At 39.0% G+C, this 17,410-nt stretch overlaps 1 protein-coding gene across 2 annotated transcripts in view; it reads right to left on the minus strand.

The window, feature by feature from the left end:
- The window catches only part of SH3YL1 (SH3 and SYLF domain containing 1), a 46,891-nt gene extending 29,519 nt beyond the window's left edge, over positions 1-17,372 (minus strand). The window contains exons 1-5 of one of the 2 annotated variants that reach the window (XM_082047402.1): positions 17,141-17,372; positions 4,830-4,940; positions 3,722-3,835; positions 3,169-3,233; positions 84-196 (exon numbers count right to left, since the gene is read on the minus strand). In XM_082047402.1, the coding sequence (XP_081903528.1) occupies positions 84-196; positions 3,169-3,233; positions 3,722-3,835; positions 4,830-4,940; position 17,141 (404 nt within the window). In that variant the 5' untranslated portion in view covers positions 17,142-17,372. The remainder of the gene's footprint in view (positions 1-83; positions 197-3,168; positions 3,234-3,721; positions 3,836-4,829; positions 4,941-17,140) is intronic. The other variant, XM_082047403.1, reaches the window with a different exon arrangement.
- Positions 17,373-17,410: the final 38 nt, after the last annotated feature.

The following is a 17,410-nucleotide window of genomic DNA, read 5'->3' on the forward strand; positions in this document are numbered from 1 at the left end:
TATATAGCTTTAGAAACCATCATCCATATTTAATCCTACCCTATACTTAAATCTACCCCTTGCTAGGAAAGTATTTTACTCACCTCCCCAGAGGTCCAATTGCCACAGTAAGATTTCCTCCAAGTGTAAGATTCCCTCCTTTGGCAAAAGCTTCTACTGCTCTTTCATGATTCAATATTATCACCAAGTCTGAAACCTATAAGATAGCAAATAAAAGTACTGTGCTTTTTAAGAAGAAAGTTAAAAAAAAACATGGGAGAAGCATCTTCTGTTTTGCAGGAAAACAGGTATCAAAGATTTTCCCTTCCCCAAACGAAAACCAGCTCCAGATTTATCAAGATTTTAATTCAAGTGAGAATCTCTCATTCTCTCAGAGAATTGCTTCCTTTCTTGTAAAAGATTCTTCTGAAATGGCTTTTATAACAAGCTTGATTATTTTTCTGCAAGGTATTTTGAAAGCAAAAATCCTTTCACCTACTTTTTAAATCAAATTTGACTGATTTTTTTTTCAATTACTGATATGGTCAGTGTGTGATAAACAAAAGCTGTAAAAGAAACCTTATTTTAATTCAAAATTTCCTAGTTAACCAATTTTTTATTATCAATGGTTTTGCAAACAATTATGAAGGCATTTTCAGATCTTTCTACAAGAGAATTAATGACAGTAAGACAAAACAAAAATTACTGTCCAAAGAATAACAGCAAAAAAGTACAGGTTTTCCCATTATTGAAGCAAATAACTGAAGAACTAACAAAGTATTTTTGAAAGATTCAAATACAAAATGGAAAAAAAATAAAATCACTATTTTTAAAATACTTTGTTTGTCTGGATTGTGACATAAAATGTACTTATCAAAGAACTGACACTGCTATTTAAGTTGATGCCTATTACCATCAGTACTGTAAAACTATAACTCTATTTGATGTAAAAATTTCAACAGAAGTCTTCTACAACTCCTTTCCCAAACTAGAAAGCATTTTAATGAAAGAAAAAGTCTTTCAAACACAAACATGATCCTAATAAATCTTACTTGAAAGCTCAGTAAACTTACTAGATGTATTAAAAAAGGAATTACTACAGCAGTACCAGCCTGTTCGACAGAGTAGATAACACTTTTCCAGCTTATTGTGATGGATTATCTTTTCAACAGATATCTTGACTACCGTCCCTGATCTTTCATCTGATGGACTTGACTGAAAGACAGGTTCAGAAAAAACTTTCAACTTACCCCAAATTCCAAACAGTGGCAGCAGGGAATACAAGAGGAAATACCAGATTATTTGCAAAACAAGGCTGGCCCAGAAGTATTTCACAGAGCTTAAGAGAGGCCCTTGTTTTTAGCCCCCCTGTAATGTCCACCCCATCCCAAACAAATGATGGCTGACATGAGTAGTTTCTGAATCATCCAGAGATGGAGAGAGAATGTCATTCAGGATGCTGCTACCTCCTTTTACGCGTTAAGAGGATCACCCCACAGCTAAAGTTAAATGAATCCATAGTGAGAAAACCTTCAAGGAAAGCATTTAGATGACTTGGAAAATTAGTCTTTAATTGAGGTACCAAGTTGTTTAGTATGACTTCTGAAGTCTGTGATTTCCTTCTTGTTGCTTAAAAGTACCCATAAGTACCACTAAAATGATGCCAACTAAAATCTCTCCTACAGGAATAAAATTCAACAATTTTCTACATGGCTTAAGTTTATATGCGACTAAAAGAATGCTGAAATTGGACTCTGGGCTCCCAAACCACTTAGGTACTTCTGAATAGCATCTCTTATCTAGAAAAATGAAATAAGATGTGTTACAATAATTCCAGTAAGGACAGTATTTTGAAGGCTGACTAGAATTTCAAATGAAGCACACTATATTGCTCAGAACAAACACCCTCTCAGAAATAGCTTCTGTATTGAAATTATTTTGGTAAGTATCAATAGTAAATGGCTACATTATCTAAAAGATCAGATGGAAATGATTAAAGGAAAAGTTTCATCAATTAATGAAAACATGTGAAGAGTCTGTTTCACTGTCATAAAAGAAAAAAAACAAACAACCAAAACCCAAACACAAACTCTGGGACCCAAAATCAACATTTTCTAATACATTCCTATGTTAACGAAAGCAAAAGAAAAACCTTGAAAAAGAATAATAATTCTGTATTTCACAATACCCTTTAAAAAGGGCACACTAATAATACCCAAGATCACACAGTGAACAATGAGGATGCAATAAAATATCCATCCGTTGCTCATGATGTGAGTGCTGGCTGACTGGCTGTCAGGACAGGGGTAGCTGGCTACTTGTAGGAGACACACTGGCTGCTGCGTACCACCCAGATCAGCTGTGCATCAATTCTTCTGAAGAGCAGAATGTCCATAGCCAGATATCTTGTTGGGATTCTTTGGGAATCAGCAGAACAGAAGCTAAAGAGAAACAAAACAGAAGGACAGCACTGGAGGCTAGGGTGGGAAAGAAAAGTGAAGACAGAAAGAAACAAGGGTGAAGGAGCTGTGAGGAAGAAGAGATGGGAAGCAGAGTGGGAGAGCTGTCAGGGCTCAGATCAACAGCATTTCTCTGAACATGGTGTGAGCCTCTTACTTCACCATTTCTGCTGGCTGGAAACTGGCTCATTTTCTGTATTTCTGATTCCTTCAGAGAAGGTACCATCAGTTTTGGTGCTCCCAAACCGAAGGGTGAAGTCAGTAATCACAAGTTTGAGTGGGACATGCCTGAAGTACAGTAGCCTTAGCTGAGCTTCACTTCCCTCCACCTGCAACTCCTTTCACTGTTTCTTGCCAGATGGAGTCCTTGTGCTCTTCAAGAAAACACTTGATACAGTACTAAGTATAGGATACTATTCATTAACTCAAATTGGCTTATATGTGAACACTGACTGGAAGCTTTCCATAAGGGAAAAAAAATCAGTCTGCTAGAAGTGAGAAATTGTGGAAATAAGTGTTATGTCACTTCTTTTCATTTATATCTCTCCAAGCAATGAGACTGATAGGATCAAACCCCCTATTTTGTTTGTCTTGTATAACTGCATTTTATAATAGCTTTTTTATACAGAAAAACTGATTCTACTGTTTCACTAACATTCAGGCCTTCGTCAATGCATTTTAATTCCTTGCAAAAAAATTACCAACAAGTACTTTGAATGCAAAGTTATACCTCAATTCCAATTTCAAATCCACCACCAAGGCCAGCAATTCCTATTGCAGAAGGAGCAGACCAGGCTGTCATGCAAAACAAGACAAATTTACAGAAGTTTTACCACATGTTACAAGAAATACTTAACATTAGAGTTAAAAAATACCAACAAATTCTCTATTTAAAGCTATGTTCAAAACCAGTACAATGCAATCAAACCATACTGGTTTATCCCATAGGAAAGAACTTAATACAAACTCTCACATAAACAAACATTTGTTAAAACTATTTATCATACAGTTCTCCCTAATTGGTTATAATTAATTCTTCTAGTGAGTTTTAAACTATATGCTTTCATATTTCATCCTTTTTTACAAAGATACTGAAAGTATTATTTAAATCAGGTACAATACAGGCACAACATTTTGAAGACAGCTTTCAAATCAAATATCTTCACCTGCTGGATTGGCTCCTTACATATCTCATGTTTTATACTATGAAAAGAATTAATGAAGAAAAAAAACTTTTTCCTTCAAGTTCTCCCAGGAAATACAAAAGGAAAACATCCACTTACTTCCGTTAGGAAGACGAGCTAATACAATTCCACTTCCGCCTCGAGCAGTCACCAAAAATCCAGCTTTAATAACAGACAGCACTGCAAGGCCTTTGGCTTTAGCTATTACATGCGCTGAAATAGCAAAAGAATTTATTCAAGGTCTTGTAAGAGAAACTTTAAGAGATGGGGAAAATAAAACTACATTTCACAATTTTAACACATAAGAGTCAAATAATCAAAGCAAAAGCTTAAAGAAAATGGCAAAAAAGCTGAACTGATAAAGATGCCGCCACTCCATAGTCAACCACAAAGCCAGTCTCAGGTCAGACCAGCCTGTGCCGATCTCTGCACTGTCACACCTGCTTCACCCATCCTGGTTACCTCAGCCACAGTTAGTTAGTCTGCTTATTGCCACGAACGTTGTGTGTGAGTACCCTTAGCAAGATAAAGAGGCAGTAAATACTTTCCGTTTACATATCTACAAATTTTTGGAGGAGTCTGAATTGAAATCACAGAGACACAGAACAGCCTAATGAGCTTATATCATTAGACAGTGTTTGTGGCAAATAAAGTGTAATCATCCTGCAAGTCTTATTACAGACCTTCTGAAACATAATATTTATAATTCAAAGCCACAACCAGCAACACTGGTTGAAGGAAGACACTAAGAGAAACACAGAATAACAATTGCAAAAATAAAGAGGAAAGCAGCAAAGAAGAGTGCTTAATCAGTATCCAAGGAGAAACATACCTTGATTTATTTCCTTTAACTTCTTTTCATCTAGCTAATTCTAATAAACACAGATATTAAAGAACTAGAGCTATTCTTCCAGGTTCTCCCTTAAGAACATTTGCAGGGCGAACATGAGACAGCCCATCCACGCCAGAGGGAAGCCTTCCTGTGCGGATACTGTGTAGTTGTAAACATGCAAAACGTTTGCCTAGAATACAGCAAATCGAATGTCTTTACTTCCAAAATGTTTTCACAAAAGTTATGGCATCCTAGATCTTCATTCTTCTCTAAGTTATGGACAGTGAAAACAGAGGGAATTAGTAAAGGGTATGTGATTGCAGCACAGGGAAGTACTGGAGGTTTTAGCTGAATCAACACATTTTCATTACTCACGAGGTATGATTTTATCAGGTCCATTTCTGGAGGTTATTTCTGTAAATTCTCGTAATATTTTAGCAGCCTTTTTAGCTTCTGACTTCAGGTTGGAAGGTATAGGGTTATTCACTGTAAAACACAAAAGTAATAAAAAGTGATATCTATGGTTGGTTCAGGATGGCTCATATAAAAAGTGTAATTTGTATGAGAAAAGTGATTTTTTACAAATAAAGAGTAAAACAAACAAACCACAAAACAGCGAATATAAGAAATGATCTTCTGCATCAGATCCACATTTTGTCTCTGATGGTTGTAACAGAAGATGCCACCTAGGAAGAGCACACAAGCCCGGTTCTTTCCCACAATCTGTTCCCCTTGTACTTCCTAGAATCCACAATGGTAACAGCAAGGATGTTGGAGATATCTACTCAGTTGTTCCTGTCACTGTTTATTTACGGGCTTGTTGCACATGAATTTGTGTAATACCTGTTCAAACCTGCCGATATCCTTTGCCTCCAAAACTCCTGCAGCAGCAGTTCATTACCTGTTACTTAAATGCTTGATATATTTTAAATTAATCTACTAGTTGCAGTGAATACCTGCCAGTTCAAGTCTCATGAATTCTGGTGAACCACTACTACATTCGACTTATCCTCTACCTTTATGTTTATATAAATAGCCACAGCCTCTCAGCCTTCTCCACTTCTTCATGAGTCCCAGCCACCTTAGTCTCCCCTTAAGGTAGTTGCTCCATCACTCTGATCACCCTAATTGCTCTTCTCTGCACCACCATCAACTCTGCTGTCCTTCCAACTGGCAGCTGTTGGCCCATGAACACTAAAAGGTTAACATCTCTTAAGAGATTCCTTTTACAGAGCTAAACTTGCAGTATGGTCTGAAAGTGAAGAAAACTCTGTTTCAGATCAAGAAATTTCCTTTAAAAATCTAATTCTTGTTCAAGGGTTTATCAATATTTTCTCTCCAATATAATCCAACATAAGCATCTCTGTAGATTTCAACTGAGGAAAAAGCAGGGATTAGGGATAGATCATGTTTGCTTTATAAACCTGTAGACTACGGTAGCAAACACAAAAACAATCTTGAAATTTACCCCCCAGATCCATGAGATCATAAATTCTGCAGAAGAGATCTGCTGTCATTAATCAAGTACTGAACACAATCAAGTATTATAAAATATTAATCTTCTGCAAAAGTATATATGCATGGATAGTGACCTTTCACCTGTAGATTTGCAAAAAGAGACTTAGTGCAGATAAAAAGACATGAGTTAGTCTTGATTCTTACATCTACTAAAACTCTTCAAAAGTATCACTTTAATTATTCTTGTTTTCTTGTCTGGACATATCAACACCCACCATTTCCAAGTTTATCAGGGACAAGTTGTCCCAGTAGTACATTAATATATTGTCATCTCAAAGATGCATCTAATCTAATGTCTTGTCTCTGAAAAGAACAAGTGACAGTATTTCAATAAAATGCCACTGTTCTTAAATTCACAGAAGCATAGAAAAGATGGCATATAGAGAAACAACTTTCAGTCAAGAGTGACCAGTTTTTTAATAGGTGTTCCCTGAACATTCATTCACCTCCTCATTTTGGGCAACTTTCCCATCCAAAGCCATGAAGGTGAGGACTAAACACATTTTGAGATCAAATCAATGAACCTTGGAGAGTAATTCTGCTCAGACTAAGTGAAACACATAGCAGCAAGTCAGCCAAGTTTCTGTCCAGGCTCCATTGACTAGAACAGGAGTTACACCTCTGCTTTTCAAAGTGAATTATATTCCTCTAGTATGTTGTCCAAGTGAGAAGGAAGATTCCCAGAACAAGAGAGATTTTGCCAGCTGAGTCTCTGAACCAGCTTCCCCTGTGAAAGCTTGGAGCAACATTTGGCTTTGGTGAAAATGCAGCAAGTATAACATTCTAATTAATAACATTATAATTAATATTGCAAAACATAGTGCATGTCCATTTGCATAATCAGGTGAACACTTCTGTATGTAGGTTTTTACTTAAGATATTTTGTAAGTCTAGACGTCTTGACTTTGGGGAGGGTCACCTACCTGGTCTACCCAAGATACACATTGCATGGTACTTAATTCTTCTTATGGTTCAATAAGAGTAAAGTTGAAAAATAACTTCATTTTAACTGTGGTAAAAAGGACAATTACATGCCTGACCATGCAGGACTCCCAGCAAAGTAATCAAGACAATGAAAATAAGACCTGTGCATGCTGGAAAAAAAAACATTGTGGAGATAAAATATATTACAGAGATAAAAAAACATTACAGAGGAAAGGCAAGCAGTATACAACTTCTAAATTACAGAGAAAAATCTGTGCTCCCCTCTCTCTCTCTCCTCTTCCTTAACTTTGCATGCATTCCTTACTCCCCTTTCCTTCTCTTTTGCCCATCTCAGAATTTGGAGGAACATCTCCAATTCATTCTTACTACTAAACAGGGGAAAAAAAAAAAAAAAAGCTCATATTTCAAACAGATTAGAAGAGGAACCCCTTAGCTAAGTCAACTGAGAAAACATGAGATGTTTTCAGACATGAAATGAATGAACGTCTGAAAGCAAAATGAAATTAGTTAAAAAAAAAAAAAAGTTTTCATACATATTTTCAGATTCAGAATTGCTTCAGAAAGATTTGATGGCCACCTGAAAACAGTGTGTGCGTGTTTTCATGCACATAGGAGTTACTATTAAATTGGGGACGACTCAAAGCTGAACTCCATGACCCAGTAAAAGTAATATTGTTATTACTTCAGTCTCCCTTCAACTCTAAATACATAATTGGTTTCAAAATCAAGTTTTCGTTGTACCCTGGTGCAGGAGTGAGAATGCCAAAGTGACCCTTTTCATGGTTTACTTTGAAAGTTTTATATAATACCTAGGATGACTCCACGATTTTCCTATCTGGTTTATTTTTATCGTGGTGTTGCTATTTAGGAACAAATTAGGAAGAAATATTTTTGCTATGAGGATGTTTTTTTATGAACAGGTTGCCCAGAGAGGTGGTAGATACCCCATCCCTGGAAACATTCAAGGTCAGGTTGGACGGGGCTCTGAGAAACCTGGTCTAGCTGAAGATGTCCCTGCTCATTGCAGGGGCGTTGGACTAGATGACTTTTAATGGACTCTTTCAAACAACTATTCTGTTTTATCTGCACTGTGACTCTAAACATTGTATTCCCAAATGCAAGCTTTGCATATAAAAATACCATTACCTGAGAAAACTGAAAATTATGTATTTCCACTCCGCTCCCTCTAAAAGGGTATTTTTTGTGCCACATGGTGGGGGGTTCCTTTATTACCAGGGGACAGGGGAGACAGAGAGAGATTCCTCATCTAGCTGTACACGGCAAGAGGAAGCACAAGAATAACCTAACTTCCCATCCTCAAAATAACAGCAGAAACTTCACTTTTCTCCCTGTATTATTTATTTCCTATATAAATATTGCTTCTGCATCCACTAGGTATCTACAGGAATTCACAATTCCACTGTCCCTTGCTTTTTCCCTTCTGGAGACAGACTGAAGCAATGCTGGCTTATTTTTCTGGACTAAGAAACAGCAGGAGGATTTGACAAGATTCTGCCAGATACTTTGCATGGAGCCAGATTCGTGTTCTTTCAGAAGCAGGCTATGAAATAGGTGATGTGGCTCATTTTTAGGTCCTTTATTTACTTACATGTTATGTAGATACTAAGGAACTGTCAGATGCCTACAGGGGTCTTGAGGAACTGATGACTTTTTGAAACCAAAACAACACTCCCCCCCCCAAAAAAAAAACAAACAAAAAACAAAACACAACCAAACAAAACCCACACAAACAACCAAACAAAACCCCAAAACAAAAAGCCCACACCCTGACCTAATTATGTACAATATGGTGCTTGATAAAGCCTGGCTGGACTCCCATTTTGCTAAGATTGTTGGAGCCATAGCAAAAGAAATATAATATTTGTTATCACAGAGGAAAGGGGGAGGTTTGGTTCTCCCTCTTGGGCAATGACACACTCAAGATTTTGTTGACAGGTCTGAAGATCAAATGACGACACAGACAACAATCAACATGAAGACGGCAAAGTTTAATGGTAGCTATACAGCATGGGTGAGGCCTCACTCTTACTATTAAGTTTTAGATTAACCAGTTTCACAAAACTGTCAAAAGGCAAAGATCGTTATGCTTTTCCAGTAAAAAACAAAATAAGAACAACTAGTAGGCGGAAAATTGCACAAATATGTCAAAGACAATTCAAAATTATTTCTTAACATTTAAGGAAAAAAAAGAGTACATGGAGGCTTGCACTAGGAAACAGTGGTATCTGTCCCAAAATACAACAGGTATAAAGTGACTAAAGATTAGAGTGAATGTTAGGAATAAAATCTTGTTTCTACTTGCTTTAATCACTGTATAAACAGAAAAAACCCTAAGTAGGATACCCGTGACATCAAAAATTGTTTAAACTTCCGTTCACTGATCAAATTGTCCTCCTTCCCCTCAAGCTTACCTTCAGATTTGATCTGTAAAATTATTTTTTTAATAACCAATTTAATATTGCAGGTCAATTGAACAGATGTTATAGAAGTATATGATTTTTAATTAAAATACTGTATGTAATATTTATAAATAAGCAGAAGTTCCACATTCAGTTTACTCCTTCAGTAACATAAGGAATAATCCTGTTGCACTGTCTTCACTATTAGCTTTTAAGTATGCATACAAAATTGCCCATTTTGTATTCAAGTAATGCTCAGGAAAGAGGTAACCAGGAGCAATAAGACAATAATATCTGTCAGGAGGATACACTGACTGATGGATTTGGAATGCCATGACCAGCGAATCCTCAGTTGGGAGCAAGCTTCATTTGCACTGCTGCTTGTTGTTGAAAGGAGAAGATATTGAGCATATGTGAGTCAGCAACACAAAACCCATGGGGGAATATCACACCAAAATTGATTAACTGCTTAATTTGTAAGCTGATGAGGCAAGTGCGTCAGCCTCTAATTTACATTCTGACTAACAGTAATAGTGTGTTGGCTGAACATTTGGTGAAATCATCTGAGCAAGGTATAATAAAGAATAAATAAAGCCTTTTTACTTAAAAGGTATAACTAATTCTGATATAATCAATATTCTGCTGAATACGAACAGATGAAATAAAGGATGCTGGCATTATGAGAACCTGAACATCAAAAGTGCAGTTTCAAAGAAGATCACCGGTAAAGTGGAGACAGTCTCACATGCAGATTTCATACATATGTTGCCCATTATGTATGACCTTTGCAGTATTTGGTAGAAGGTGGGTTTGGCAAATACCTTCTACAAGCCTCAGACAGTAATTCAGTCTTCATTTTCACTTCAATAAAAAGTTCAGAAACAGCACAAAAATAAAGCATAGCTGATTTGCAAATATCCATGTTACAGCAGCAACATAAATGCTAAAAAACTTGTATGAACACAGAACATTTAAATTATGATTACGAACATTCATAAACATAAGAACTAGCATAGTCAAGAAAGGTGAAAGAAGAACATCTAATGGGAAAGAGAAACCTGAAAAGCAAGACAGTGCAGTGTTGGAAAAGACTCTAAACAAGTTTTCAATTCAGCATTATATTTAAAGAGATTAGTGTAATTTTGGTTTCACAGATGTGTAACATTGTGGTATTGTGGTAGCCAGCTCAGCCTTGGGATTCATCTGGTACCTGGAATTGCTAGAACAGTGTGCAAGACGTGCGTTGTAAGCATTTTGCATAACCCAGGAAAAAGTGAAGCAATGTAGAGCAGCAGATGACAAGCAGCAGACTATGTTGAACATGTCTCCATCAGTCTCCCTCCATTTACTACGTCCACCACATGAAGCCAGTGGTAGACAGCAAAGCAGCCAGATCAATGAAATGTCAAGAAAAAGATCTCTGGAGTTCAAGGAAATAGTGGCAGAAAGTTGAAAAGGAACCTGGAGGAGATGTATGGTATAAAATAAAGACAATAAACACCCCCTTTAGTTGAAACCCAGCAGACTTCTGTTGTCAGAGCCTGAGCTCCTTACTCCAACAAGTAGATATTGTTTCTTCAACACTCCAAGAAGCATGAAGGAGGAAAGCCTCACAACGTGCACTTTGGTCATCCTGCTGGAAGCAGCAATAGTATGGCGAAAAGGAGCCCAGGAAAGCAGTAGCAGTAAATGAGAAAGTAGCAATTATTGACGCTAAGGTTCATGCCAATTGTCTGTGTTGTACAATTCTGCCATAGGCACCTGGAGAACAGCAAAGGAAGCAGAAGACAACAGGAAAATACACTGGTGTAAAGCAATGCAAGCAAAGTTGAAAAGGAGAAAACAGGGTCTCTCTGCACAATGAAGCCTTACGCTAACTTCATGCGTTTTTACCATGCTCCTCATCACTTGGATTCCTGAAATTTTACCAACCTTCACGTAGTACCGTTCTCAACAAGCTTGGTGTGAGTAGCTGGTGTTATGCCAGAGATAGTTCAAGTTATGGTAGGGTCCAAGTACTACAGCAGGGCCTACATGGCCCTGCAGGGTGGCAGCTGAGACAACTGGACAACTCTAATGTGCTCCCACAGCCCTGAAGGTTTTTGTACTGTGAATTAACTAACTACTCTGTTCTCCTTCCCCACCTTGAATAACAAGAAGTTTACTGGAAGGTATTGCACTAACGTGGTGCTGGCTGTGGTTGGGAGGGAAAACAAAGCAGAAAGGTCTGCAGAACCTGCAGCCTTCAGCATACAGAAAACAAGGAGTTGGAAGTGTTTTAAGATTTACCTAAGACAGATGGAAATATAAGAACAATCAGATTTTTCTTCGCAAACACTGCATTGGAAGAAAGTCAAATGGTGCTTAAAAATAAAGCTGAAAATTAAAACCAACCAAACAAAACCCATTCTCATCCATGTTAGAACCAGCTTGTGTTTCCTTGTTTCACCTACAATAACCTGCTAACGTTAACTGTTGACGACAGCCTGTGCACAGGAAAAACCTCATGAGCATACTGAAGTTACAACTAAATTCAGTCTTCAAGAACTCAAATATGAAAAAGGAATGTCACAGAAAATAGCACCTGCTCTGAAATGAAAATAGCCCAACAATTTTATTTCTCAGAGGATAATCTCTGACATCTCTATCACTACATAAAGCTAAGATATTTACAGTATTTTCAAGGTTTTTGATTTAATTGAGAAGTGGGCTATCGTAAGAAATCATACTTGAATTTATGAAGCATACATTTCCAAAACTACATATTTATATTTATATATTTAAATCACAGTAATTTGAGGGGGGGGGGGAATGACAAATGCCATTTTAAATATCAGTACTTTTGAAAAACTCTATGGAAACTTACATTGAATCTGTATGTTTATTCCAAGACAGCTAAGAAGTCAGGCAAAACCGACAAGAAACCCAATCATCTACATTTGGATATTGGTATGCAAATCCACAGCATGAAGTCAAAACAAAACCTACAGAAACACAAGTCCTTATTCAAAAAAGAGCCACTTTGAACACAGAAGACTTAAAATTGAGAGCAGATTTTTGTTCTCATCTCTGTAAATCTGTAGGGTTTTTTGCTGTTGTGTTGTTGTGGTTTGTTGTTGTGTTTTGTTCTGTTTTAATATATTATTTTGAGTTATGGAAATCCAAGTACCTCTGAAGACAACTCAAAGGAAGCCAGTATTATTGGAAGCATGTAACTCTGCTAACTTTTAACCCAGAAAGGGAAACTGCCTCACCTCCAGGCTGCACTTGTACTATTTTACTCTTAGTTGTTATTCCAAGGCAAATTGCTCTTTGCAGCCTTTATAAGCATCTAACTCTGGTTTAGGGCTTCCTGCTACGGCTTCTTTACAGGAGAAAACTTCTCCTTCCTGGTCGAGTCTTTAGGCTGTTGTCCACTAGGCACAGGGATTTTGTAAACTCAGGTCTACAGAGATAAAAACTGAGATGTTAGCCGATGATCTTTCTGAACGAAAAGTCAAATTAATTTGAAATGCAGTAAATACATAAAATAGCATATCCATAAATAAGCTTAACCTCTGCACAGTCTATCTGAGTCAATTCCATTAATAGTTTGGACACTATACATGACGCTATTCACCGTTAGTTGTGTCAGTGCGAATAGTGCCATGTGTAGTGTCCAAATGCATACAAAGTTTCTGGTCAGCTGCTAGTGTTGACGAGCTGCCTTTTCAGATTTTGCTACCAATTGTGTAGGCACTTTTAGACCATGGCAGATCAGTATTTTTCATAGGGAATATCAATTTTGTTAATGCTAAAAAAACCACACAACATGCAAAAAATCCCATGCCCAGAGTTTCATTGTGTGCATATTTTTAATTACTTTTCTCAACAAAGAAGAAAGGACTTAACTAATCCAAACACAAATTGCATCACTTAGTAACTTAATGGGATATCAGTCCTCAATCCCACTTTGAATTAACTATTTCCTTGAGAAAAGTCAAGGAACTTGAAAAAAACCTCTGTATCACACAGAGCCACCCACACTGTCAAAACCATTTGATGAGTTGGGTTCCCAGCAGTTTTTGTACTGAAGTCAGCTTGGAGGAAATTCTAATTAGAGATGCTGAATTTCCTCTCATCTCCCAGAAGGATGAACTTTCTGCTGAGAGCTGGAATATATGAGGGTAAAATGATACTGACATAACTGAACAATGCACTCCAACAAAAAATGTGTTCTCTTTCTATACACAAGATGTTTCAACTAGGTGATGGCTCCTTACTTCCAAGGAACTGTGGCAAGTGAAGACAGTTGCTAACTGCCTGAGGCACAGCTGAATCAGAGGAGTTGTTCCAAAAAGCACATCAGACATCTGTTCAAATGCATGAGCGAGCAGTGCAACACCTATAGATAAAGATCTTAAAAAAAATCTTTGTGATTTTTAGCAATTACAACAATGCTAAAATCCCAAGTGCACAGTTCTACAACTGAGTTGTGGCCTTTGCACTAGGAGAGAATAAGTATGTGGGGCATGGGGAAGAAATCACAGATTGTATAAAGACAGTCAGAAAAAACAGTCCGAAAACAACATTTTCAAGAATATAGAGACAGCAATATCTCTACAACAAGCAAAGGCAGAGCTACCCTGGAGGTTGTCTGAGACTAACGAACACTTCCAATAATTAGTACTACGAGAATTGCAGGCTTTGCTCAAAATGCCACCACACCTATCCACCCTGCCACCCAAGCCTTGGGAAACTGTCTACCTGAAATCCTTTTAGCAAGTCTTCCATATACACTTATTGTAATATGTTTGATGTGTAAACAGTCGAGTTGGTACCAAAAGGGTAGGGTGCCTCCCACCAAGCAAGATAAGTAGCATGACCGAAGATAAGTCAGAGCTAGGAATTCAGTTCTGCCTGTCTCTCCTCACGTTAATTCAAGAGTTGGTATGATATGTGGAATTCAGACATGGGGGTAAGGGAAAAATCCCAAAGGGAATCCCAACTTTGGCTTGTTAACTCTATTTGAATCACAAAGAATATACTTCAAGGCAATCCACACAGGTAAACATTACCTTTACACAAGAAAGCTTTAACTAAAACAAAGCTGTGCTTTTCAAAAAAAAAATCCTAAACCCCATCTTGTTTATCTTCTCTACCAGGGACAGAAGCATAGAGAGAAAAAAGTGTGAGAGAACGCAACCCCAATGTGAACTACACAATAGCCCCATGTGCTACAATAATAACCTACATGAAAAAAATATTTGGGTACCTTAGCAAAATACAGACTTCAGCTATTTTCTGCAGAAAATATTTAATGCTTGTATAAGCAAAACTGTCAGTATCATTCTGACCCTCTCATTCCCCCATTTCATACATGTCCCATTTGATGCATACATGTGCCATTTGATGAAAATCTAAGCAGCTACTAATTCCCACAACTAATTAATTTCTAGAATTAATCACACAAGAAACATTTCTTCAAACTAGAAGGAATAAACATTTACAAAATTGAAAGTGCTTGATATTTATTAATCAAGTTTGAAAAACCCTAGTCCCACCTAAGCTCTTACATGGTCTTATTCACAATAGCATTTCTCTCCCACAAAGTCATACAGCCTATTCTTCATAGCAGCCTTGCATTACAGGCTCTTTTACAACAATGTAATGAATGTTTAACAAAACCCCAAAATATCATAGAATCATAGAATATCTCAAGTTGGAAAGGACCCAAAAGGATCATAAAGTCCAACTCCCTGCTCCTTGCAGGACTACCTAAAACTAAATCATATGATTAAGAGCATCATGCAGAAGCTCTTTGAACTCTAACAGGCTTAGTGCTGTGACCACTTCCCTGGGGAGGCTGTTTCAGTGACCAGCCACCCTCCCAGTGAAGAACCTTTTCCAAATGTCCAATCTGAACTTCTGATGTAGCTTCATTCTATTTCATAGATAATCTCCTTGTGCCCTGTTGCTGGTCACTAGAGAAAGGAGATCAGCACCTCCCCATCTGCTGCCCCTCTTGAGGAAGTTGTAGATGAAAGAGAATAAAATAAGTTTTAAAATCTAGACCAATACAGTACTGCCCCATGCTTATTTTTTATCAGATTATTTGATTTAGGATGCTTGTGTCTATTATCCAAAGAAACCTAACAACATGGAAATGTGCTCCTTCAAGAATCAATATGCACGTGATCCACAGCAAAAGTGGGCTGATAGGTTTTTAACTTAATACAAATATAAAACTGAAACAGCAAGACTCTGGCCTCTAAACATGCTGTGGCCTGAACCAGAGAGAACTACATAGATCTTATCACACCAGAAACAGTAATTCTTAGTGGTGAGAAACATGATACAAAACAAAGAACGAGTTCTGCTGCAGTTCATTTCAAAGCTCTGAAGTTAACATTTACCGAAGAAGGTAAATCTCCCACCACTGAGGGCTGAGAATGCAGAATAGTGCTTAAGATAGACATCCTCCCCAGCCCTCTCCCCAAGATGTGGAAAAATGAAATATTTCATCTCAAAGTTAAAGGTAGGCATGTGCCTATATGTAACATACACACATAAAAATACTGGGTTTTACATGAACTCCAGAAAGGTGTTTCAATGCACTCACTTCTATACACAACCACATTTTCCCCTGACACGCAAATGCAGAGAAAGGGGTTGGGGAATCTATTTCCTATATTGACATCTCAAGGCACTCCACTCGATAAAAAGCAGGAGCTAAGGCACCCTACACCGCTCAGGTTATAAAGCACGGCAGAGCTACACGTGAGAACTACCCAACCGACATATCTTGCCCTTCTCTCCTTCGCTGAGGTCACATCTGACACCTGAGCAGTGTCATGGCCCCTCCTGGCTCCAGCACCTCATGCTCCCCACAGCTGCAAGCCAACCCGCTTCACAGCGGAGTGCGGCAGTGCACAAGGAGGGGGATGCTCGGAGAGCGAGTGTTTCTGATCACCCATCATTTCCACTGGTAAATATTAAAAAATGTAATAGTACAACTGCATTTACAACAAAAGCAATACATGTGGGTCAGTATATGAAGTTGCATAAAGGGAAATGTGTTCCATTCCACAGAAAATATGCTACATAGAAGATTTTCAGGTTATAATGGTTAATTAGCCATCACATTTGACAGTCACAGATTTGACCCAAAATATAGAATCTGACATTTTTTTATTTAACCTCCACAGTGCCACATATTGACTGTAAAACAAGGCAAACAAGTCTTGAAAGCAGCAGAAGAATCCAGTCCCAGCCACACCTGCCACTGCGGGACCAGCGCCCAGCGTTACAAAACCCAGCCAGGTACAGGGGTAGCCCAACAGATCAAGCCAGATACAAAAGAAAACAAAACAAAAAACTCAAGCTCTTCTGGGAAGGTGGAGAACGTGTGTGCTCAGTTTCACCAGCAGTCTGCTCAGGCCAACACCGACTCGACGCCTCTTGAGTTTCCCCTCGGAGCGCGCCCCCCGTGCGGCAGCACCGGGCGGGCAGGGAGGCTGAGGCAAGGGCCGAGCGCTGCTCGCAGTGTAGGGGCTCGGTCGCTTAGTCCAGGGTGACAGCCCGGCCGGCTCAGCGCGGCAGCAACCCCGCCCGGCCAAGGGCTGACGGCCCCTCAGCGGCCGGCTCCCTCCCCGCTCCCATGCCTACCGGACAGCGGCCGCCCGGAGGTAAAGGAGGAGGCGACGGGACGGAGCGGACCGGCCGCCTCAGCGGGGGAAGTCCTGGCGGCGCCTGAGCAGGGCGGGATCTCCCCCGCAGTTTTCCCGCTAAGGAGCCCACCTGCCACCCCCCCAGGATACTCACTCCTGCCCGAGCCGGGACACCCTCTCCTCTCTCCTCGCCGCCGCCGCCGCACTGGGCCGGCCGGCGGCCCCGCCGAGCCGCGCACCTGCCGCAGGTGAGGCGGGGTGGGGCTGAGGCGGCCGCAAACCGCCCGCCTGCCTGAGTGCCGCCTCCGTGTCCCGCGCCCCCCATCCCCACCACGGTGCACACACTTGTGCTTGGCACAGCGTCACGGTCTTTTTTTTCCCCCCCTCTTTTTTTTTTTTTTTTTTTTTTTTTAATCAAATCAGG

This window comes from Streptopelia decaocto (genome assembly GCF_964273445.1).
Source record: "Streptopelia decaocto genome assembly, chromosome: 3".
NCBI lineage: Eukaryota > Metazoa > Chordata > Aves > Columbiformes > Columbidae > Streptopelia > Streptopelia decaocto.